The 25154-nt window shown below is 40.1% G+C and overlaps 2 protein-coding genes and 2 non-coding genes across 7 annotated transcripts; 1 reads left to right on the forward strand and 3 right to left on the reverse strand.

Moving 5' to 3' along the window:
* The first annotated feature begins 927 nt into the window (after positions 1-927).
* On the forward strand, positions 928-16468 carry CMKLR2 (chemerin chemokine-like receptor 2). 3 transcript variants are annotated; one of them, XM_056349225.1, is made up of 4 exons: positions 2932-3771; positions 4801-4948; positions 11108-11252; positions 15208-16468. In XM_056349225.1, the coding sequence occupies exons 3-4, from the start codon at positions 11113-11115 to the stop codon at positions 16274-16276; spliced, it is 1209 nt and encodes a 402-aa protein (XP_056205200.1). In that variant the 5' UTR covers positions 2932-3771; positions 4801-4948; positions 11108-11112; the 3' UTR covers positions 16277-16468. The 3 variants fall into 3 exon arrangements, with proteins under 3 accessions (XP_056205201.1, XP_056205200.1, XP_056205202.1); XM_056349227.1 differs by lacking the exon at positions 11108-11252 and having other exon boundaries at positions 2936-3771; XM_056349226.1 differs by lacking the exons at positions 2932-3771; positions 4801-4948; positions 11108-11252 and adding an exon at positions 928-1473.
* Positions 16469-20821: 4353 nt separating this feature from the next.
* EEF1B2 (eukaryotic translation elongation factor 1 beta 2) lies at positions 20822-24969 on the reverse strand. 2 transcript variants are annotated; one of them, XM_056349228.1, is made up of 6 exons: positions 24769-24969; positions 24231-24353; positions 22723-22846; positions 22282-22348; positions 21524-21649; positions 20822-21012 (listed from the first exon to the last, which is right to left on the reverse strand). In XM_056349228.1, the coding sequence occupies exons 1-6, from the start codon at positions 24846-24848 to the stop codon at positions 20858-20860; spliced, it is 675 nt and encodes a 224-aa protein (XP_056205203.1). In that variant the 5' UTR covers positions 24849-24969; the 3' UTR covers positions 20822-20857. The 2 variants fall into 2 exon arrangements, with proteins under 2 accessions (XP_056205203.1, XP_056205204.1); XM_056349229.1 differs by lacking the exon at positions 24231-24353 and having other exon boundaries at positions 24769-24918.
* LOC130154508 (small nucleolar RNA SNORA41) lies at positions 21901-22035 on the reverse strand. Its single transcript, XR_008823771.1, has one exon. It is a non-coding gene; the product is annotated as a small nucleolar RNA SNORA41 (small nucleolar RNA).
* Positions 22418-22502, reverse strand: LOC130154507 (small nucleolar RNA SNORD51). The gene has a single exon (XR_008823770.1). It is a non-coding gene; the product is annotated as a small nucleolar RNA SNORD51 (small nucleolar RNA).
* Positions 24970-25154: the final 185 nt, after the last annotated feature.

The following is a 25154-nucleotide window of genomic DNA, read 5'->3' on the forward strand; positions in this document are numbered from 1 at the left end:
TTTATACTTTAAATGGAAAATAAGATCTCATATCTGGTAGAATAGGTGTATGTAGCTATGGTGGTGACTTGGATCCTGAGTGGATGGAGGGAGCTAAAATCTTGAACAGGTGTGGCTCGGGTTCATCTCTGTGCTTCAGGTTTCTTGGAACCTAGGGTGGTTAGGCTTTGGGCATCTTTTTGAGACATCTGACTCAATCCATATGTTGCAAGTTAGATGCATAACAGTAAATTCAGGCTTCCCTTTTCAGGGCTTCTCTCCTGAGACCTCTCTTAAGTGACTCTGGGAGTACTCTAAGTAGTTCCTGGTAACTTATGTGGGGTGAAAAAGTGCAAATTGGTTAATCCCTACAACAGTAGTAAAGACTGAAATACGCAGTGAAACAACTACAGTCTGCGTAGCCTTATTTTTGTTTCTGTAATCTCTGTAGTTCTCACTAAAATTATTTTTCCAAACACTGACATTCCTTTGTATGGGAGGAGACAGCACTTTGGCTAAAATGGAAAAATATTGTTGTCAAGCTGGCTGTTTAGCTATTCAACGACTGTAGTCTTTAGCACTCAATAACATATCAGAAGATTCATTTTTAAAGACATCCCCTGAAAATTCCATGGATTTCATGTTATCTGCGTGGCACGTATAATCCTCTTATTTTATTGCCATGTGAATACAAAATTTGAATAGCTGTGGTCTGAAAGTTATGTAGAAAATTATTCCTACTTATTTGTGGAAAATGAGAAAAAATACAAGTATAAAAGCACAATCTATGGAAAAAAAAGGCTGTTTCTAAGAGTATTTTTTGCAAGTATCTTTCTTCATAATAAACACATATATTTTTTCTTTCCTTGTAAATTATTCTCCAATATTCATGATTTCATAGGAAGTAACACCCTGCTGACTTTGTTTACAGGAGTTACGTGAAGTGCTGCTTTTAAGGATCCTGCTCAAACTTGTAGGTATATACTTATATTTATACATACACATATAGTAATTCGTTTATATGCTTATGTGTTTTGACCTGACTAAAGTAATAGTTAGATGAAGGATTTTGCCTTCTGCAGAATTACTGGATTTCTTCAACACATTATACATGAAAATCTTCAGATTTCTAATATCAGCATAGAAAGAGGATGTGGACCTGCCTAAAGGAGCCAAGCCTCCCCCTTCATCAGGTGGCTGGGTTTAAATGTGTCGCTGGAGAATTTTGTCATAGTTGCTGACTATGGTATATGGTGGGCAGTTAAGCCACAAGTAAACACTACAGCTTTACCAGAAGGATAGGCATGAATAGTCATTAGTTTCACAGGAAGGGAGGAAATTACTCTTTTCCTGATTGTCAGGTAGTTAAACCCTGTCTTTCCAGAGTGGATTTCAGTCGATGAGGTGTTAATTCAAACAGTGAGGACAAAGGAACAGTGAAGAATATTTATCTTTTTTTAAGAACTGAACTGTAAACAGCTGAATGCTCAAAAGGTAAGTAATTTCTTTCTTGTGTTTGTCATCTGAAATTAAAACTGAGAAAAAGTAAATATATTTTGCTTGACATAATTTGCAAATTCATGGTTACTACAACTTAATTAGTGCATGGTGAATTTAGTCTGGGGTATTTATTACTGCTGAGATTATCTGCACATACTAATAGGCAGCTTGATAAAATCCAGTGGCCCTAGCAGTGGGAAATAATTATCAGAACTATCAGACAATTGTTGATAATCCAGGTAAATTAAAGCTACTTTGTTTTTGTTTATTGCTTTGTAATTTGTGCTGTGGTTAATAAAGGTAGAGTATTTCTGAAGGTTTTGCACTTGTATCTTTTCTTTCTTATGCATCCTTTGCCTTTGTTTTGTTTATAAGGTTTATAGGGTTAATAGGGTTATTTGTTTTGTTTATAAGCTTAGGTTTAAAAGGTTTATAAGGTTTATAGGGTTAAAAAACCCCTGAAGAATCCAAAGTGTTTTTAAAAGTCATTTCCTTTTCAATAGACCTAGTTTATTCGGTGCTGGGCAACCCAATATCTATTATTTGTGTGAAAATGCTCTCCTTTATTCTTTTTCTATCAGGTATAAAGTAGTATTTCTCTGTTCTGCAAGTTCCATATGTGCTGTATGTTCGTGTATACATATCCCTCTTCAGTATAGCTCTGGTATATTGTCATACTTAATGTAGAGTTAAAACTCCAAAACTTCATTAACTTACCCTGTTGAAAAAGCACAAATGACATGGCAAAATAAAATACAACTTCCAAGTAGAAAAGGGAGAAGACATGAAAGCATACAAGGCACTTTTTTTTTTCTTTCTTCCAAGCATATAACTTTCACAACATTGTCTGAAAAGCTCACACTCCTAAAATTATGTCAATTGTTAATGGGTTGCATGAAAGTGTATAATAAAAAGCCATGTAATTTGGGACTCACCATTCCAGTTTTACTGTGTCTGAGCATAGAAGGAACTAAAACAAGGAAAGGTTTAGGGCCCAATCATATATTCTTCAGCAACTTAAGATTCCCACTGTGGTTCATCAAATGTGCAGAAGAATAAAATGCTGTATCTAGCTCTAAGTAGAAAACAAGCAGAACTAAATTTTTTCAGATTTAATGCAGTTTTGTCTGTAAAACTATGTTTTATTTTTTTTCCTCTGAGATATTTACGTAACTGTGCAAATTGCATAATTGCTTATCAGAGCAAAAGCCCCTTTCATTTGAAAAGGAGCAAATGTAGGTAGGGCAGACTAGTAGAAACATTTTTTTTAATGCAGTAATCTGCTGTTCTTGGGGCGGGGGGGGGGGGGTGTGTGGAGAAATGCATATTCTGTGAAAACTTGTCTCCACAAAATATCTTCCGCATCCTTAGCCGTTGTGATTTTGTATCTCTGGTGGGATCTGGTGGGAAGGGTGGGGAAAATTGCTATGTGACATTTAATCCTCCCTTGGTTCTGAAGGACAAAGGAGCTGAACTATCATCCCCCGTATGTGTTGGAGTAGTCCCAAACCTGCTTTAGTTTATGGTGAAGGAAGCAGCCCCTTAAGGACAATTCCTCACTATCCCAAACCTGCTAGAGTCCATTGCATTCTCCAGAATGCTGCCTTCATGGAGAAGAAAAAGCGCATTTGGTAAATGTGTGACTCTGCTGAGCTTTTTTTTTCTTTTACTGTGGACCATGTATGAGAGTTATCTACCCAGTAATTTCTTCTTTTGTCCTACTGAAATAGTACTGAGCAAGCCCTTGAATTAACTGCCTTACAATAACTGGATTTGGCAAAGTACCTACAGACAGTGTGCCATTACAAGCAAAAAAACTTGGCAGATCTGCGGTTAAACGGTACCTATATTTACCCTATCCCAATATTTACAGAGGAAGAGAACTACTATTAAAAGAGCTTTTATCAGTAAAAGTTCACCAATCAGTTACCTAGAGAAAACAAGAAACCTTTGAAATGCAAGAAGTGAAGTGCCAAATCAGGAGGTCCTTGAGTCTTTCCATGCTCTTTCCTCAGGCAGCCCCATTCGTCTCCTGTAACATACATTGAGGGGAGACATGCCCCCTGTCCTTTCCTCATGGTCCAGGAATTCTGTGTCCCACTGTAGCATAATCTCCATTCTCCTTTCATTCACAACTTTTTGCCCTCACATACAGTGGTATTGGCAGAACAGGAAGAGCTGTCATGGAGGAAAGGCGAAGCAGGCTAATTTTGCTGGAAGGAATTTTTACTTCCTGTTAAGAGAATCTCTGTTAAGAGAATCCTGTTAAGAGATCCGTGGACCATAAGAGAGGTGCTTAAAACTGATAGCCTTGCTAACCAGATGCTGAAATTTCAGTTTTGCTGCTTCTCACTAAGCACTTCCCTCTTTCTGTGGTGTTTGGGTTTTTTTGTCTGTTTGTTTGTTTTGTTTGATTGTTTTGTTTTTTTTTTTTTTTGGTTGGTTTGGTTGGTTGTGTGTTTTCTTTCTAATTTTCACTAATCAACAGAGTTGATATCTGGGACATTTGGAACTGGCTAGACTCAACCACTGTTGAACATTTTACATGTTTTGCTTTAATGGCAGAGGAGTACCATTGTTAGATTATTGCTTCCACTAGAAGATATCATTTTTGGTAAGAGCAGACTGACAGATACTCATCTGATTTAAAATGGTATGATGAGTGCAGTACCATCAGAGTCTGGTGAAATTATGGTATGTAGATACTGGTGAAATAATATTCCTGTTTTACTGACTGAGAAACTAAGCAACATGGAGATCATAAGGCTTGCCTACAAAACCTCCACAGACTCTTTACACAACTTGGAATGAAGCCAAGTCTCCTAAAACCCAGTTCAAATTTCTGACCAGTTGCACTGACTGACAGACAGACAGGGGCACTAATTAGTGATGCTTTGAGGAGCTCACTTCACTCTTACACACAAAAGGAGATTAATCTACTAATCATAAATACAAAATGAATGTATCTCACAGTACGGTTACAGAATGATGCTTTCAGTGTGACTTTTAAGCATCTTTCTGCTCATTCAACATTACTTTCTATAAACCAGAAAGCTTACAAAGAAATACTGTTCAACCTCTTCTCTGCGTAACAAAAAGCAGCCTACAACTGTAAGGTCTCTTTCCATTCACCAGCCACCACATCTGTTGCTTGCTTGGACACTGACCAAAATGATTCATTCACATGTCTAACATTTATTTTTGGTGAAATACTGGGATTATACAGAAAAGCAATATTTCAGAACTGGGTCTAGAAAACCAAGGGAAGTTGGAAACAACTTCCTCAGCTGAAAACAAACACGGCGTTATATCATTCTGCAGCTTTATTAGAAGGCAGGCAGTAGCCAAGTGAAGCAGCTGGAATCACACTGAAGTCACTCTGAACTCTGCAGATCACTTCATTCTTCCTTCTGCCACAGAGCTCACAACCCTGACTTACAGTGTGTTTCGTTCCAAAGAACTAAACAAGGTAAGTCAATCTCTCTGTTACTTTAAACCTTTCTCTCCCTCTCTCCTGAATAACGTGTTTCTGCAGCTAGTAGTGTAGCATATACTGGCTAGAAGAGCTTCTTGGAAGAAAGAATGTGATACTTACTCATTTCAAAGATTATTTTGAACACTCCCTGCAGCAAGAAAAGATATGAAAGTACGTGTGAATGTAATTTGTAATGACTTTCGAATGTGTTTATACGTACTTCAAGGAGTCTTCTATTATGTCCGTGACCTTGACTTAAATCCGTCCCCCGTCTTGCGTGTTGGTTTTGATTTTTTTTATTTGCTTAGGGATAGTATGTCTCCTATAGCTATAGCAAGTCCCAGTATCATTAGAAATAAGTACATCAGTTCTGATCTGAACAGATTCTAGAACAGAAACTGGAAATAATTTTAAGTAGCAGATTAGCAAAATATTTCTGAAGAAGTAGTCATGCAGAATTAAAAAAGGCTTCTATGATCTGAGCTGGTAGGTTGTGTGTTTTCCCTAACCGTTGTGGAATAAGGTAGGATGTGGATCTAGCTGTCATTAAGTGCATGTTTGCTAGGAAGTGACATGATTTAAAGCCTTATATACTACCACACAATAAGACAGGGCTAGATTCCACCTCCTATTCAGACTCAGTGATAACCATGTCATTGTAACCTGTAGCCTTTCTAAATGTGAAGCCAAACAATACCCCAGACTTGTTGTCATAGATTTACAGAAGCTGTATAGATCATCTCTGAAGTAAAACGCACTTGCTTTCTAGCTGAATTTCTAGCTGTATTACTGAATAATTTTAAATGTTTATTAATTCAAAGCTAGGGAGAAGAAAGTGAGCGAGGCTACATCAGGGTAAAGCAATTTATCAGACCAGGTTTGTAGAAACTGGTGTCAGCATTAACTTGTTTATGAGAGTTTACTTTCATTAGCATCATATGATTGTTTTGCCGCAGCTGAACTAAGAAATGCAAATGTTTTTTATAACCCAATTTACTTTTGTTTAATGTCACTGCAGCTTCTAGCCAAATTTAAAACATTATCAGCTACTTAGCCAGGCAGACAAGATAGAGGTCCTACCAAATTTACTTTAATCCTTGAGATTGTAGATGTGCTGTGAGTGATATTAGAGTCCGCTTTTATTGCACTTAAAATCTCTTCGAGTGTGGCATAGTGGAAGTTATTTTTCACTTCTGTAGAATGAATTTATGGTTTGGATTCTCTAATTGCCTTTGTAGAAAGGGATCATAATTCAGGGAAACTCTCTATATAAAGTATTCCTAGGCAGGATCTTAGTACAAATTTTTACTGTACCAGTGGGTGTAGAGAAAAGCTGTTAATGACAATAATGCAATCTTTATGTACTATACATTATAATTATTTCTTTTCATTTTAAGAATCTCTCTGCTGATAACCTAATGAGCAACTTCTGAAATGCTGTTAGATTTGTGTTTATTTCTGATAGATTGATGTAAGAGGAAAATTTGTATCTGTTTCCTAATAAAGCCAGTTGCCTTAAAGAATTTTCTTCTCGTTTCTTAAAAGCCACTTGAAGTTTGTGATCTGTTCTTAGATATTAATTGTTTTATTAATAACTCTGCTATTCCAAGCACTAAGCAGCTAGTTTTGAAGAGGACTGTAGTCTGTTGAATGGTCTTGTCATTTGATTATTTATTCATTTTGTCTTATGGAATGTGCCAACAGTTCAGCTGTCTCTCTCACTGTGGTGGCTGGTTGTCTGGCTAATTTTCACTCATTATTTCTGATAATGGTCTGATTTGTGTTCATTCAGTCTAAAGCTAGCCGTTTCACAACAGTGCAGGGCTCTGTTGTTGCTGGCTTTGCAAAAGAGAGCTGAGTGGGAGGAACAGTTTCTCATGGCCTGTTACCAGAAGAAGGAATTGCTGTGACTAGAGTGGGCAGCGTCCAGGAGGCCTATGGTTTTAGAAAGGAAGATGCCATCATGCGCAGATCAGCTGTCCCACACTTGCTACTACTTTTACGGTGTGTTTGAGGCTCCTCAGACAAGGAGAAAAATTATGCATCCTCAAAGGAAGCATGTAGTACTTTCAGGGGAGCTCAGCTAATTCTGTGCTCTTTGTGTCTTCAATACATTCCAGAGGGCCCGGAGACTGGAACATAAAGCCCTGTATCAGCCCACAGCTGCTCTTTTCCAGAGAGAATTTGTTGCTGGCTTGTTGCAGCTCTCATATACCTGGCCCACCATTTACTGCATTACAATTTTTTAGATGAACCTAACAGATCTGCTGCAGATAAAGTACTTTTTCATTAGTAGGCTCAAAGGGAAACTAACAAAACCCTGTGCTACAAAACAGGTTTGTTTGCAAGGGTTTTCTGCAAAGGCCAGCACTCTAGATAGAAGTCTCCATTCCTTGCCAAGGACATTAGCTAGCAAAGGGTTTGCAGCCTTCTCCTACTTCTCTTCCCCAGTCCAGGTTCTATTGTCCCTTTTTGATACTTCTCAAAGGATGTGTTTCAAGAATCACAAGGCACAAGTATGAAAAACCAGCACCCTTTCCTTCTATCCACAAAAGATACTTGCCTCTTCATTCTTTTGGCAAGATCTGAATTCTGCCTCCATCTCTGCCTTTGAATCTACTGTTTGGCTTTGGGCAAGATACTTCTGTTCCTTTCCATACTCTTCTTGTGTCTGTTTATGCTGTTTAATTATAAACAAGCAGAAATTGCCTCTCATTATGTGCTTATTACAGTGCCTAGATGCAGTGAGGCTTTGATCTCAAAAGGCTAGGGCCTTTGGGTACTCTCCCAACATAAAATGCTTGCTTCTTTCAGCGAGTGCGAACCTGGCACAGATTTTACTCTCTTTTGAAGCCTTCCAGATGAGAGAGAAAGTGGTGAATAGTAAGTCCTGTACTGTCAATGTAATATCACTTTCTACACTCCCATTTCTTCTTTCTAGTGATCGTATTTTAATGAGTGCAGCCCCACATCCTTTTAATTAGATGTTTCAGAAATGTTGAGAACCATTGTCCATTTAAGAAAACTGAATAATGTGTTGTTGAGGTCCTAAACTCTTAACTGAGGGTGTTGTATCATATCTGGTCGAGCCAAGTGAGAAGTGATTTGGAAAGCTAATGTGGGAAGCCTGTAAAACTGGTATTTCCAAGCTTTTAATCATAGGCGCCATCTATTCTTATCAGTGCTAGGGAGTGTTTCCAACACTATATTAGGGAGATAGATATCCAGCCCTCTTGAAATTGTATTAACAATATACATTTTTCAATTTTGCAGGGACACAGGCTGTGCTTATTGTAGACTTGATCTTAAAGTAAATAGGAGTTTGCTTTGTATGAGTAGGAATATTAGAGTAACACTGATACAGAAGTAGGCACCCTTAATCTACTGTACACAGTGATCCTAGCATATCAGCTATGAGGACAAAGTAAAGTATGTTATCAGCTGGAATGTTTTGGTTATAAATCGGGTATCTCCATTACTCTAGGAATGTAGTTAGATTGATGGCTTATAGCCCAGAAAATACTGCGGGCATTTGTGGAGGAATAGGAAAACACATGAAAAGTCCTTGGAACAATACTTCACTAGTGTGTGTATCTTACACGCTGAGGACACAGCCAATATGGTCTATGGTGTACCTGCTGGGCTTTGTCATCTGGGACGTGTGCTTAACAGCTCTGAGGTGTGTTCTGGGCCTGCAGAGACAGATTAATGTATGTGACTAGCAAATGGTGGAGATCCAGGTTCCTTTTCTCTCCAGCGTACAGAAAACAGACCAGAACCTGTAATGGCTGCCCAAGTAGCCACTGAGTCCCTGCGGCACAGTGGCATGATAGCACAGCGGAGAAACTCTCTTCAGGAAGGGGAAGGTCTCCCAGAGGTGAAGCTGTGGTTTTTCTGACCCATCATAGGTGAAGGGGACAGTGTTATGTTTAAGAAAGGAGGAAAGGACTATGGCTGAACCACCAGGCAGGAACTCTAGGTTTAGCATCTGGTTTGATCAGGGATTTCCTGTAGGTCATTGTCAGCCGCCTCATTTGTAGACCAGACGGATGGTACTTCTCGCTGGAGCCCACTTGCACGAAGGGTTATGAATACTGAGGTGTTATGACCAATTATGTAAACACTTTAGCAGTGCTGACACATGCAATATAAGACCATATTTTAAATCTCAGTTGGCACTGTTTACCGAACATCTATTTTTACCTGCTTGTAAGAATGTTTAGCTTTATTTTTTTTCTTTTTCCCTAGAATGGGGCCACTTTAAGTGTTTCCCAGATATTACTCGTCATTTTCTTGACTGTAATGTAGTATGTTTGTGGTCACGTGATAGCTTGCAGTGGTTATGGAACTCCTTATATTCAAAAGGAATATTAAAAGAGATATTTCTACTTTTAGCTAGTATTAATGGAAGAGCAGGAGCAGACACTAATTGTATAGTTACCGAATGCCCCGCACCACAGTGTATATTCTGAGGACATCTGAGTTTCTTTGTTGTCTTTGGGTATGAAAGTCTTGGTCCTTGGGATGAGCATGAGAATAAATCACTTTTGATGATTTGCAGTTGCTGGTTGCAGACATTTATGAGTTACCCGATTGTGGAAATGGTACACTGCTCAACTGCAGCCGTTATCTTAGATGATTTGTTATATTCAGGCCAGACCTACTGTAGATGCTTTTCCTATTACAGCAGCATTATTGAGATATAAAGCTGGGTTTTCCATTTGTTGTTTAATGTTTCTGTGGCAGCAAAAGTGCTGGTCTGAAATAATTGCTTTACCAATATTAACTGAGTCTGCTGTATAAGGGTTTGTTAATCCTGCTGTAACACTCACTTTGCCTAAAATGTTATGAGGCTATTGTCTGGTCAAATGACTTCAATACCACAGATGAAGCGGTGTGTTATGACTAACAGGGTCATGTTTGGCCTTGCTCAGAGAAAGTTGTTTTTGGCATAAATTTTAGAAGATGTCTAGCTGGTACACTGTGTATGCATTTCCAACGCCTCTTCACTGAAAGATGTAATGGAGAATTATGGTTATTTGCTTTCTTGACTTGTCTGCCAGAAAAAACGCATCTATATTGTGGCTTGAAAAGGTCTCCAGTCACATATCATATCTATTATGACCTGTTTTAGTTCTTGAATTCAAGACTGCTTACAAAGTCATTTTGTTACCGTATGTCTAAGGACCATTAAAACACTAGCCAAGAGATTGGTGCTTGTGTATGTGTCTGTGAAAGAGAAAACACATAACCCTTGATTCTGCTTTTGTGCATACTAGCTTAAAATGCTCATTTCCTAGTAGCTTTGTCTGCTGGGCCAGCTTTAGGCTTAAATTATTGCAGAGCTATGATTTAATTTTGAAGTATGTGTGTATCAGGCACTTCCTGCCATAGGAATATTTCTGTGTGGAGGCAAGTGGTCATCTTGGCTTTGCTCTTTTGAGGGAGGAATGTAAGTGCACGACAGTTTGTAATCTCACCGGTATTTCTTGTGAGTTTTAGGATCTTTTCTTATGTCTTTTAAAACACTTGCCAGAAATATGTATACACCTCTAACAAACTTGCTCAGACTTCTGTGTTTTGAACTTTACAGATAAACACTGCTGGATGAAATTCATGTTTATGCTTTTGAAGGTAGATAAATTCAAATTTAGCACCTCAAAAGTTCCAAGTAATTTTTTGAGGGCTCTCAAATGAAGTAAATATCCAGACAAACTTGGTGAGACACAGCATGACAAGCAGGCTTTAGCTGACCTTTTGAGAAACTAGTTGTTCTCCAACATTTGACTCGCAAATCACAACAAAAGTTGAAGTGAATCAATCACATAAGCTTTCCTTTAGCCATAGATCATACACATAGAATATGATATGCTCAGAATTATTCATCAAGATATTAAAAGGCAGATTTGTGTAATATATTTCTTCTATGAAGTTAATAGTTGAGATGGCCAACTCTGCAATCCATAATTTTCCTATTAAGTTAGGACCCACTGTTGTGACCTCTGAAATCAGTTTAGCTGGCTAGAGTCTCTAAGCCCTGGTTATCACACCAAACAAATAGATTTTGGGACTACAACTCAAATATTTGTGTTAACTTTTAACTGACATAGACAATGAATAAGCTTTTCCCTTGGACCTCTCTGTAAATTTCAGAAGTAATGAGGACCAAATGTGAGAGAGGTTGTGTGGGCTGTAGCCCAAACATGTGGCATAAACTACCGGTGTCGTTAAGTTGGATCCCAATTTGTGTGGTGCCCAGAGAACTTTGGACCCATGGGAAGACTTTACATCAAGTGAAGTGAGTGGAAATTGCAACTCTTTTGTTTGTTTTCTCCTCCTTTAGACTGAAACCCCAGTGTAATTTAATTCCAAAGCCATTCCACTGACCTCAGGGCTGAGGTGTGGAGAGGTCAAACGACTTCCCCTGGTCAAACAGGATGCATGTGGCATAGCTATGAATAGAGTCCAAACGACTGGTCCAAAGTCGTAACCGTAAGGCCATTCTTAGTGTGACAAAAGCTGTGCTATTTTAAGCAGATTCAATCATTTGTCCCAGTTGTCATTATGGCTCAACTTTATGAAATACTGGAATGGTGGCAGAGAACATGAACTCTAGGTACTATGTAGTAAAAAGCTATGAATATGTCAATTGAGATCCAGTTCTGTAATTTCTGGGTGAAATTCAGAGAAAGACAGTTCGTGTAGCACATGGTGAAGTCTCTTCCCAGCAGTTCTGTGGCTTTGTATTTTACAAATATTTCAGTCCGTATTTTAACAGTTGGACTTCATGTTCTTAAAGGTCTTTTCCAACCTAAATGATTCTATGATTCTTTTTTTTGGTAATTCTGTTTTCTGTCCCAGGATCTAAAGGCTACTAGCACCAAGTGCCAGCCTGTGATAGTCCCATGAAGTTGTTTAGTAGTTAACTACATAAAGGGACAGGAAATAAAACATCCTGGTCAAACATTCTGAAACTTAAAATTAAGCAACTATATTCATAATTAAGTAACTGAATCAAGGAGGCTTAGTTTTCAGAGCTGCTTGTGACCTCAGCAAACAGGAACAGACTGCAAACAACTGAGGGTACACTTTACGCAGGCTGTTTACTATTAAAAAAACAACAACAAAAAAATACAGGATGAAGTCTAAACATGGTTATATTCATCCACACACAATACAACACTGTTCTGTAATCTGTGGCTGCCCCCAGGTCCTATTGGCAGGCCACAAACCACACTTTCCTGTTTATTGAAAAATATTTTCCTTGCTTTGACTCCTTTTTGCAACTCTGGACCAGCAGGGACCGAGCCAGTGAACATCATCAAACCTCCTTTACCTTTTCTAGCAAGTGGCCTGAAAGCCAAGCAGAAACTGCTGGCAAAAAGTCTTGTTTTCTCTACTGAGCCTCTGTTTGCAGACAAGTTCATGAAAATCTTTCCAGCCTGGAAATTAGGCCATTTGTCAAAGATCATACAGGAAACCAGTGACAGAATAAGGGATAGAACTAGATTTCTTCACTTTCAAGACCTAGACTTGAACTGCAAGACAATTCTGATTCTCATTTTTATTTATTAGCATTTTCAATTATTAGTAAGTTCAAACTCATGTATTTGAGACTGTGTGCTTCAAGAACAGAAAGAAACATGCCTGCTGAATGATGGTTAACAGTTATCCAAGAAGAAAAAATCTGAGTCCCATTGATGTAAACCAGCATGGTTCCACTGAAAATCCCCCTACTGCTTACCTTTTTCAGGGCAGGGCTTAACACCATGAGTCCTGCTATAGAAGTGCTTCGTATATGTGGATGTCATACATATACATAGGTAGAAGTTTCTGGGCTTTGCAAATGTAATTGTCAGTCTTCGCTGAGCCCTAGCTGTAGAGTCTAGTTTCAGCATCTGTGCAGTGGGAACCGTGGTAAGCAAAATTCCTCCTGCTCTTTTTGCCCTCACTGCTGGGGAGTTACTGCATTGGAAGAATAAGAGTTAGAGATAAGGGAAAATACAAGCTTGGAACAGCAATTACTTTCTAAAGGTGTGCTCTTTCAATGGAGGAATTTTAAACTACAAGAGGCTTGGTAAATATTTGGTATTCACTTATGTATGTTTTCTTTCTCCTGCTATACATCATCTTTGAAATTCTAAATATAAAATTACATTGTTGGGCATCAGGCAAATGTTTGTTATTGTCATTATGGTTTTTTTAGCACCATTGGGGAAAAAAAAAAGGCTTGGGAGGAAATGTTCGAATCCAAGTATTGTTTGTGCTAGCTTTTGAGAAGCTTCAAAGCAAAATTGGTTAGTGACTGGAATACAAGATATTAATCAGCAAGAGACTGAAAAATTTGATTTTTGTTTTGTTGTTGAAGTGCATAGATTTGATTTGAAGGTATAGTTCTATATACAGGCACAAACACTTAAAAATTTGATTATTAATCTGATTTTCCTCTGAAAACGTCTAAATGTAATACTACACCAGATGTTAGTGGTACTGCTCCTTGTTTATACCATTTCTTAGCAGCTGCTAAGCTATTTGAAAAAATGACTCAGATGGGTGGTACTGCTATTTGATGCAGAATCTACCCCCAAGGGGCACATAATTACATAAATGCAGCCCAATAAATGTCATCTTATCAGGACAGCAAACCAAATAACATACCTTCAGCCTGACGTAAATTAACAAAGGGCAAAGGTTATCAAATCTTCTGGACAGAACAGGCTGTATTGACTCATTACTTTTTCTTTTTTATCAAGAGATGTAAAATTACACAACTTTTTTTTTCCACCCTGGCCTATCCATCTGCAAATGAGAAATCTAACCCTGCTAATGTGTGTGCACATGCGTAGCTTCACTTGTGTCAGTAATCCTTTCAAAATAAGCGAACTACTTTTTGGAGGAAAGGTATGTACATGAATACAAGCTTGCAGATGTGGTTCTGCAGGCAGTGTGCTCTGGAGACGCCCCTCCTGTTGTCTTTAGCATGCTAAAATTAATGGAATTACAGGAATGCAGGGCTGAGTTCCAACAGTGCGGGTGATTTTTGGTTTCTGAATGGTACTAGTGCTCAGCAGTGTACTGTTGAGCACAGCTAATGACCTGGTAGTATCCTGCTCTCAGGGACAGTTTTTTGGTGCAGCTGAGTCCAGCCAGACTACATAGCTTTAAACAATAACAGAATTTATCAGAATATTTGTTTTGACCATAGCACATACTGCCACAGTCTGACAAAAGTATGTGCTGTGCTGCAGCTTTGTCTGTACTGTGGAATGGACTGAGTGCATTTTCCTGTTACACCTCTGCTGTCTGTTTTCCCATTGATTTCTTTTTTTTTCTGGATTTGCCTTTTGGTTTATAGTCTGCCTGAACATACCACCCCCACCACTCTTCCCTTAGGCGTTTTATAAGGCATTTCCTATGTGAAAAATCATATTGTACTTGTAAGTTCCAGAAGCTTTTGCAACAGAAGAAAACCGAGACTTGTTCTGTCTTGAAAAAGGGAAGACGCATATGTTTTCATCTATAACTCTTACAGTCTGTCTTATTCTCCTGGCAAGCTTTGTTTTCTGTCATCTATTACCTCCTTCTCAGCTCACTAGTGGAAGAATGCCACAATTGTATGTATTGTCCCTGAAATATGTTCCGTTTCCTTCTCGTCCTTTGCTGCATTAAGGAAATCTAATACATTGAATGTGTCTGAAAAAATCATTGTCCCTTGAGTCAAAGACAGATACATGATAGAGAGGAATAAACACACAAACTTTCAGTTCACTTTCACCACTGTCTATGATTTTGTTAACCGTAATTTGAGGTGTGTGTGTGGTAATTTTATAAAAAATGGCTCCTGGCACTTCTCTGATTTCTGACAAATATAATTCATAAAACTTGCTTAAAACAGGAACAGAGTAGTAAAATATGAAACCCGATTAGAAAAGAATAGAAAAATCACACTGCAGTAGAACTTTGCATCTGGACTTCCAGAAATTTACCAGTGACACTGTGCTCAGTGCTCTCTGTTAAGAAATAAATGCAAGGAAGACAGTTCCTGAAGATCAAGGCATTTCTTGAAATGCCTGTGACTAAAAGACACCACAAGCTTTGTGCTAGCTGAAGTGATGGCTAAAAAGTGATACATATGTGGACCTAAGTCAGTGTTTGGTTTTTTTATGACCAAGAACTTAAAGGAATTGCAGGTTACTATTTGCAGCACAGTAAAACATTTCTCCTTTGACTGTTCCATTTCTTTTCTTCCCTAGAAAGCAACGGTGCAACATGACATTTGAAGATTTTGAGAACTACTCTTACTTCTACGACTTGTCTGAGGAAGATGAATCACCCCAGTCCTCCCTCAGCATTGCCCATATGATTTCCCTTTCCTTTTACAGTGTGGCATTTCTGCTGGGAGTGCCAGGTAATGCCATAGTCATCTGGTTTATGGGCTTTAAGTGGGATAAATCTGTTTCCACACTCTGGTTCCTCAATCTGGCCATTGCAGATTTCATTTTTGTTCTCTTCCTGCCCCTCTATATTACGTATGTGGCAATGGGCTTCCACTGGCCTTTTGGGAAGTGGCTGTGTAAAATGAACTCGTTCATTGCACTACTTAATATGTTTGCCAGCGTTTTCTTCCTGACATTCATCAGCCTTGACCGCTACATCCGCCTAGTCCACCCAGTCTTCTCCTACAAGTATCGGACTGTAAGGAACACCCTCATTCTTAGTGGGATCATTTGGATGTCAGCTGCAATTATTGGTGGCCCTGCCTTATACTTTAGAGACACAGCTACAGTTCTCAACAATGTCACCATTTGCTACAACAATTTCCATGTACATGACAGAGAACTTATAGTGCTGACCCATCACATTCTCATTTGGGTGAGGCTTGCGTTCGGTTACCTCTTTCCTCTAGTGACTATGGTCATTTGCTACTCGTTGCTGATTGTCAAAGTGAAAAGAAGAACTGTATTGACTTCCAGCAGGCTTTTCTGGACCATCATTGCTGTAGTTGTAGCTTTTTTTGTGTGCTGGACACCGTATCACATATTCAGCATTGTGGAGCTCTCTGCTCACCATGATGAAAACTTGCATGGCTTACTGCAGGATGGCATTCCCCTCTCCACTGGCCTTGGTTTTATCAACAGTTGCCTGAATCCAATCCTCTATGTTCTGATAAGCAAAAGGTTCCAGGCCCAGGTCAAGACAACAGTCTCTGAGGTGCTAAAACTGGCACTGTGGGAGGTGAGCCGCTCAGGGACTGTCAGCGAGCAGTTGTGGAGCTCCGACAACACCCATGCGCCCATGCACTATTGTGAAACCGCTCAGTGACTGCTCTTGTCACCATCCTTCACCAAAGAGCTGACAGGAGGTTTGAAGGTGTTCTTGACTTCGCCTCTGCCAGTCAGATGTGCATCTTTGCATATACAGTTTTATGTCAACAGCTAGCTTCGTTGCACTTGCTGCTTTCCTTGAAAGGTTTTAAAAGGACACATCATCCGGGTGTGGTGTGCTCGCAACGCACACACAGCCCAAACTGAAAGCTGTCAGCAAAAGTGGAATTGCTCTAACTGGGTTTCTGGTCAGGAATATTGTTGTAATCCTGTTGTTTTGTTGTGGTTTTGTACCTCAATGATATAAAAAGAGAGCAGAAAACTATTCCCCCTTGCCACCACTGATAACACTCTTGATCAAGGCATTCTCATCCCAGAGGTGATGGCCACACATCAGTGGGTCACCAGTCTCCTTATTGTCGAGTATTGCCTTAAAAGTAGGAGTCACCTGGCTACATCCCAGCTAAGTAAAGCTATTGGTGGCTCTGCTCTGCACTTGGAGAAGAATCCCAAAACAGAAAATATGCTGACTCACTGCCTTCCCTTGTCAGAAAAGTATGGAAATAAAATCTGTTTTCTCCCAGTGCTCTTTATCTTACACTCAAAACTAAGATGGGAGATCCTGTGTTTTCTGGTCATTTATTCTTGTGCTTTTAGCACCAATTGGGTGCAAAATACTATGAGCAGGTATTTCATATAGGCATTAGGCTTATTTGAAATGTGCAAATAATTAGTGAAAATGTTTCTTACAGAAGGCCCTGTGCCACACTTGTTCTTCTTCTGTGTTTCAACTTTCAAGCTCAAAGAGGTTTACAACTATTGGTAGTTGTTTACTGTTCTGTCAAAGGTAAAGAAATGATATAACGTTTTGTTTGCCTTAATGCCAATCTTCAAAAAATGGGCAAAGTGAATTCAACAATATTCTCTTACAAATCTGTAGCCAAATTTGGATGACTTTGCCAAATGAGAAGCAAGCCAGTACATCCAGGAAACGCTGTCCACTCCCATAAGAAAGATGAAGTAGTCCTAGTTATGCTGTATTCTGTTCCAACTTGTTGCTTGCTGAAGAATCACACATGTGCCAATACAAACATATACGCTAGGTGGAGTGAACCAGTTTCTGATGCAATACTACTTAATTAAAAAGTTGAATGCGGGATTAAAACTAAAAGCATAGTTCCAATTTACCCAAGACTTTATTTTTTTCCTTGTTTTTGGCCTAGGTGTATAGCATAAATGTGCCTTTCAGATAATCTACCTAGTGGTCTATTGTCTGCCAACACACTGAAGTAGCATTTATTCGTAATTGAAGTCTTATATGTAAATATATTTGTTTTTGTATAAAGTATATATATAACGTGCATGCATGAGCACATCCACTATTGGCAGCTGTGCAAATACAAACAGCGTGACTGTGGTTCAGAGTTTGGGAGAGTCAGGCAGGATCAGTGGAATTTCAATGTATTTCACTTTGGGATGGAAAGCCGGTAAGCGGCACCCTTCCTTTGAGTCATTTGCAGCCTGGTACATAGTGACTCATCATAGTATGCTGAATGTGCCTAAATCAAACATTTTGCCATTTTTCTTCACATGTTCCCTGACATCTTTCTAAGAATGATGTATTAGTACTACTTTCCTGGCTGTACTCCAAGTAAAGTAATAAAGTTTTATTGTTTATTCCAAAGAGAGTGTTAATTTGCTTTTCTCAGCAGCAATATGCAGTGAGTATCTGTTCTTAGAACAGCTCCTTCCCAAAGATTTTGGAAGATGAAAGCAAGCCCTGACCCAGTCAACTACAGGAATTAAGGTTTATGCCAGCTTTCTTCTTGCATGTCAGCTATACGAGCACACATAATGCTATATAACGAGATTGATTTTCAAATGTAGAAACACACATGTGCTGTCTTGCGTAAATTACTAGAAAGCCTCCCCTAAAGTAGACAACAGAGATACAGAATAGAATTGAACAAGGCTAAAGTCAGCCCTGGTCTATGGAATTAAGTAGATTAACAATTTTGCAATGTAACCATCTCATTCACACCATCATCAGTTATAGAATTATCTCCAGATCATTTCTGCAAGAATAACGGAAGTTACCTAAAGAAAACGGGTAACACACCAAGTTTCTGTTTCCAAAGAGTGTCCAAAACAATACCAACAGTTCTACACTGCTTAGACCGAGGAATGCTCGTTCAACCTACCACAATGGAAAAAAAGCCAGAATAAGGGGATCTATCTCAAAACACTTCACAGGTAATAGCTCTATGATCAACCACTCATTCAGGAATAATAGCTATTGACACATTTCATAATGGATGGGTTCTAGTTACTTACTCTCACCTGCTTCCGGAAGGGTCTGAAGGCTGCTATGTGGATTGGTTTGTAACTGATACTTTTGTTGAAACTGTTTTCCCAGTATTCCTGTATGTCACATATCTAAGTTACGGAACTTTCTGATGATCTTTCTGTTATGGGGTGCACTTGGGATAGAAGCATCTCATTTAAGATGCTAAGTTTTCACATACCCAAATACTACACAAAAGCCCCTAATATAGATAAATACGGATTCTGTGGAATTCTCTTGCCCACATGCCTATCTATTTTGTAACTGGGAAGACTGCTCTCTAGGTTTTTTTGGCTTGTTCCTGTGCAGCAAGTTTCCTTCTAACACTGGGGGGGGGCAGTGGGGAAACTGGACAAAAGAAATCCCATCAACTGAAGAGTTTGTACATGCATGCTTAGAATAAATGAAAAACACACACACAAAAATCCAGTCCGGCAGGTCAGATGGATGGTTCATCCTGCTGTATTTTAACAAAGTTACAGTCTATAAATCAAGCCATTTTATCCACTTAGAGCTTTAATCTCAAGGTCAAGGAAAGAGTTTAAAGGTAAGAAGCACATTGAGTGGGAGGTCAGAAACATGATGGTCAAGGATAATAAGAACTACATTTTTGTGACACATTTTTTCCTGATGCAACATTTGCCAATTTTTTGCTTTCAGCAACACCACTGCAGAATTCCTAAGCCTAAGCTACATGATTTATTGGAAGCAACAGCTAGAGAATTGCCACAGAAAGGGTACTGTGCTCTAATTACACACAGAATAAAGCCAGTGTTTTAGGAGTTAAGTTTATGGAAGGAAGGTAGGAACGAAGCCTGTAATTATACTTATTCTCAATTCTTTAATCATGCTTTAAACCTCTAGCAGGCAGATTTTTTTGAGACAAATTATAAAATAAAACTCTTACATAAGCTGAAGTTGGCAGACCTTTAAACAAACAGGACCTGCTGTGCCAGATAACCAGAGATGCTTATTTTAGCTACTGCCGTCAGGCTTCTGCACTGAGCATCTTCATCTCTGTGACCTCAGCGTGGCACATAAAAGGCTTCCTGTTCATGGTCACAATAAATTCTTTACCTCAGTCCAACAGAAGGCCTAGAAATGTGAATTTGTCTAGAAGATTCACAACTGACAGTTTTTGCATTTGTATCATTCCTGTGGGTAGTTTTCAGAAAACAATTTAGTTCAGACAGGTTCTTCAATCTTTAAAAAAATGTCAACATCCATGTAGAAATCAGTCTGGAGCCAAGTAAGCAACTCAGACCAGTGTTAATTAGGCTACTTTCTCTTTGCATTTTAATTGAACACCTGTTTGTTGTTGTTTTAGCCTGGTGCATACTTGCAAGTTTATGAAGTGAATTACCCATCTGCGTTAGCCGAGGGCTGCGCTGCGGTCACGGCAGGCTGCGAATGCCGGCACTGCCACGCCGCGGGTCAGACACCGGTGCCGCGGTCCCCGTGGAAGGCACACGCTGCCCCCTGGTCGCCTCTCGAGGAACAGAGCCCCATGCCCCAGCCCCGCCACACCTGCCCGGGCCACCGGAGGCACAAGATGCACAGGCACCTTGGAGTGTGCAAAAGCCAGAGCTTTTATCAACACTTATTCACCGTACTAATTAAGAAGGCCCAGAATAGATGTGGAATTTTAAGTAATTCCACTGCAGAAGTCTTCACACCTTGGGTGAAGTGTCCACACAACAGATGTGGAGTTATCACAGTAGTCTCAGGTCCAGTCAAGTGTCTCACAAGGTCTCCTCATCTCCAGTGCACTGAGCTGCTCCTCACTGATCTTCATTTCCACTCCCTAGTGAAGCCAATTTAAAGCCACAGCCTATTTGGTTAGTCACCACCCCCTCTTAGAAGGAACTTACACTACTGTTTATCTGCTAAAAAAAATAATATAAATTTTTGTGCTTTGCCGGAGCCCTGTGCTTTTCCCTTAAAGCCATCCCTCCTTCTAGAGGAATTACAGATGTTTCTAATGGAGCAAAGAGCATTTCAGATTTTTAAAGCCATGTAAATATTAAATCTGGATTGATGGTAAATGTAAATTTTCTATTTCCTCATGCTCTTGGGTACTACAGTAAGTGCTGGAGCAACCCTGAAATTAAGTTTTACCTTCTACTTTACCCATCAACCAAATTTTACATTTATGAGTTGGATTACACTGTAATCTTGAATCAATCAGACACAGCACAATTTTTGCTATTACATTTATTCTAGATATATCAAGGTTTAAATCTTATTGAAAGCAGCTACATCCATTGATTGTACATAATCTTCAAATGCTGTTATTCTCTCTTCCAGCATATCTGTTCCAACTTTATCATCTTCAACAACACACTGAATCTGAAGCTTTTTGATACCATACCCAACCGGTACTAGCTTGGCTAAAAAAAAAAAAGAGAGAGAGAGAAAAAAAAGCATTTACTACTCCTTGATTGTGGAATCTCTTAAAAATTCTACAGACTGAACAGACCAAAGTTGTTTGCTGGAATACATGAAAACTTAATTTATTCTCTATTACAGACCACCTAACCAACACCACAGCATTCATTACAAGGTGCCTGGAAGAATTTCCTTTCAAGGGATTTCCCCCCCCCAAACCAGTGATGTGGGCGTTTGCTCGCTGCATCAGGAACTGTACAGGGAGATGCAGGATAGCAGAACCAAAGTTTTAAGCTTTTAAAACCTGTATTTGCATCTAAACCTCGCTGCTGCACTCACCTTTCTGACAATGTCAAGATACTGAAGTACTGCAGTATTGTAGCTCCTGCGCTGTTTTAGCTGCCTGCATTTCCACAGATCAGCGCACAGTGACCACAGGTCTACCCATTCATACACCATGGTAAGGGACCACACTATCTCCCCCTCCCTGCTTTGAATTTTTCTCCTACTTACAAGATCCCCAGACCAAGCCATCTGCTTGAATGCTTCGAACACACTCCTCCAGTTTGGCCATGTCTGTCTCATCATCCCAAGGTTTCACATCAAGCAAGATCGATGATTTGGCAACCACAGCTGGCTCTGGAGGAAGAACATCACCATTAAAAACTAGGGAATTTTCAAAAATCTCATTATGTGAAGCTGCAAACTAGCTTCACAAAAAGAACTTTCCTGGTTTCATGAATAAGAACCTTTTCACATAGCTGTGACAAGCCTTTTGTATCAACACACATTTCAAAAGTATTTTTTCAGCTATGCATATCCCAATGTTCAAAATTTAGATACAGGTTTTTCCTGAGAAACACTCCCAAGAAAACAGATTCAGAAGGAGACATTGTTTGTTACATAGGGAGTCCTTTACAGAGGATCTGAGAAGGAGCTTAATGCCATGTTAACAGTTTATCTTCCACAGAGGGAATACTGCAACTGTTACAGTTCTGAACAGTTCCAGACCAGTAGCTGTGGAGGGACTTGCGTATCACAGCCTCTTCCCTACAAAGAAAATCCAGAGGTCATCTCCATTTATACAAAAAGCTCAACCTCTGGGTAAAACAAACAAGTATTAAGCAGGACAAAAACTATGTTAAGGTTCCCTCCTGCTATGGGAAAGCCTAAGCTCACAGGCAATTCAAGCAAAACTAATTACTCCTGTCTCGTTCCAGTCAAGCTTAGCTATTACACTTAGATTTAAAAAAGTTCCTGGTAGACATTACTTTTGGACTTCTTTGATTCATATTGGGCCAGACGTTCTTCCCTCAGTTTCTTTGCTTCTTCACTTTCCTGAAAGAGAAGTTTAAAGTTACGGAAAGCCACCAAACCCACGCCTCTTGTAAGGTATTAACAAATTGACTGGCATCCACTCAGGCAAAAACAAATCATCACAACTGTCAGCCGAAAGATGGTGATTTTTTGTTTTATTCATCATGCTAACCAGTCAAAGTAGACAGATTATCCCATTGCAACACATTCCCTTCTGACTCTTGAGTTTTTACCTTCCAAGCTTTTCTGTTCTGCAAAGACAGCTGAATTTGAGAATTTCAAGTAAGATCTGGTATCAAGATCACAAATTTAAGTAACTAAGTAGTGAAGGCAAAACCCCACGTATCTGGGTATTTCTAAAAATCCAAATATAATAGAAAAAAAATCACAAGTACCTCCTCATCATCAGATCCAAAAAGATCAATGTCATCATCATCTTTGCTTTCTGTGGCTGCACCTGTTGTGTCCTCAACATCAGCAGGACCGTATTTCCCCAAAGCCTTCTTTACCCCTGGCAAGCTGAAGAAAAAAAGCAGGTATTAGGAACCTACTCAAATTATCAAAGCAAACACTGCTGATTTGTCAATGAACCTACAACTGTATTTACAGTGAAAATGCTGCACTGAAAAAATAATCCAATTCTGCTACTTGAAAGCAGAACCTCCCCAAAGACAACCCCCTCAATATTCCTGACATGCTCATTGAGACAAAAAACATATTCCATATTCAAAGACTGTTCACCTAAGCTGTGATCCTGCCCAACGTTGCTGCTCCACCCAAGTATATGGATAGAAAAAGCTTTCTTATTGGAATAATTTATCTGCAATATATTCTGTGTAGAAATAGTTATCAGCTACTTGTTCACGTTTCCCTAAAAGTATTTTCATTTCTTTAGAAACTAACAGTGACAGAAAACATGTTGTTGCAAGGTAACAGATCCTCTTCTGACTTCACAAGTTTCAGCGAATGTTTTATTCTGAAAGCTAGCTCACAACAGCAGGTGAGGGACCAAAACCCCCAACTTAATCTTCTCCTATAGCTCATATAGTTCTGTAGTCTTAGGATATGCTCATACTTCTATTGTTACTGTGAACTGCTGCTACAAGTCATAAAACTAGCTTTAGTTTTCAGGAACTGCAAGTAGTTTCAACAGAGTGGACTTCATGAAACAACTTTATAATCTCAGTCCCCTTCAGCATTGCAAGAGCTTCAGAAATGGACTGCTGACTGAGCCACCCAACTTCATAAGAGCTCCCTCCGAAAAGGGCAGAGGCATACAGAGGAAGCAGTGTAGCAATACTGACACTGCCTACATACACCACACCTTTTTAGAGAGGCCTGCAGTCTCAGTGTCTGATGTCAATACAGCACCTTTCATGAACATTAAAATCGCTACAAAAAAAAAAGATAACATTTGCTTTCCTATGTCCCCTTCTTTATATGTGCTTCTGCATTGCAAATAATTCTGTTTTATCCTCCAGGACTAAAAACCTGAAAGAACCACTTCCCTTAACTATTATCTTTATTTATTATATTTATCTTTAAAGATCTCTGTAATACTTACTAATCCATCTTGGTGCTACCTCTATGGGGTTGATTACTGATAGGTAACTTCCAGCTTTCAGCAGGTATGTGTAAATGGCGGCAACAAAATTGAAGTTTTTCTTACAAGCTTTAGCAGAAATGTCAGCAACTTAACAGAGACAGAATCAGGTTGCCTAAATTCTAAGTGAAAAGTGTAATGCACTGACAGAAGACGTTGGCTGTTTCTACAGCTGTTCCTATTCCAACAGCAACACAAAAAATGACGTGGCACCAGTGAAAAACGGTGTTCAAACTCCAAGAGACAAACACAACACTTTGTAGGCCAGTTCGCTCATATATTGCAGCAGTTTAACCATACCTTGCCTTTTGCTTTTCGTACGACTTAATATGATTGTACCACCGAAGAGCATGAAACAAGTCTGCAGGAGGTGGGGCCGCGATTGCTTCAAAGACTGCTATATCAGCCTGAGAAGGGACGTACCTGCGAAGAACAAGCCGAAGTTAGCCCCCTTCCTCGGTGCACGCAGGAAGATGTGAAGCAGCCGCCGCCGAGCACAGAGACGACAGCGCCGCAGCAGCAGCTCGGTGAGCCCGCCAGGCTGCTGCTAGGCCCAGCAGCGAGCACCGCACAAAGTGCGGGAAGCCAAGCGGGCTGGGCACCGCGGGCGCGCTGCAGCGGCCCGCATGCTCGGCCAGCTCCGGCGCTACGCCTCCCATAGCGGCTCTAACGGCAGCCGCTGCCGGGGTGGAAACACACGCGTGTGTGAAGGCCCCGCCGCGCCGGCACGGCCCCCGCCCTGCCCCCCCGCGCTGGCTCCCGTTAGGCCAGCGAGCCTCACCGCGGCCTGGCCAGGCTCACGTCCCCGAGCCCCAGCACTCCCCCAGCCTCCTCTCACCCCTCGATATAGCTCCTGTCAGCCAGGAAATCATTGAGGACCCGCAGGCCGGCGGCGGACTTAAGGTCCCCGAAGCCCATGACGGCAGCGGCGCGGCACACACGCTGCAACCCACGCCCTATGCCCGACCGCCGCAAAAAGAGGCACAGTGTCCCCTGCGCCCTCCTTATATAGCAGATGGTATCCCTCCGCTACTTCGCACAAACATATATCCCTCCGCAAGAAAGCACTGCGAGGTAGTTCCTCGCGGGTTAGCTGCTCTAGCGTAGGGCGCACAACAGGCGGGATATCAGGGACCTCGGGGAGGATCGGCGCAATAAATGCTAAGTTAATGGCAAAGCTCGGGAAGTTTTTCAGTGTTACAAGGGTACGGTAACATTCCCTAT

The sequence above is a fragment of the Falco biarmicus genome, chromosome 8 (assembly GCF_023638135.1).
Source record: "Falco biarmicus isolate bFalBia1 chromosome 8, bFalBia1.pri, whole genome shotgun sequence".
Classification (NCBI taxonomy): Eukaryota; Metazoa; Chordata; class Aves; order Falconiformes; family Falconidae; genus Falco; species Falco biarmicus.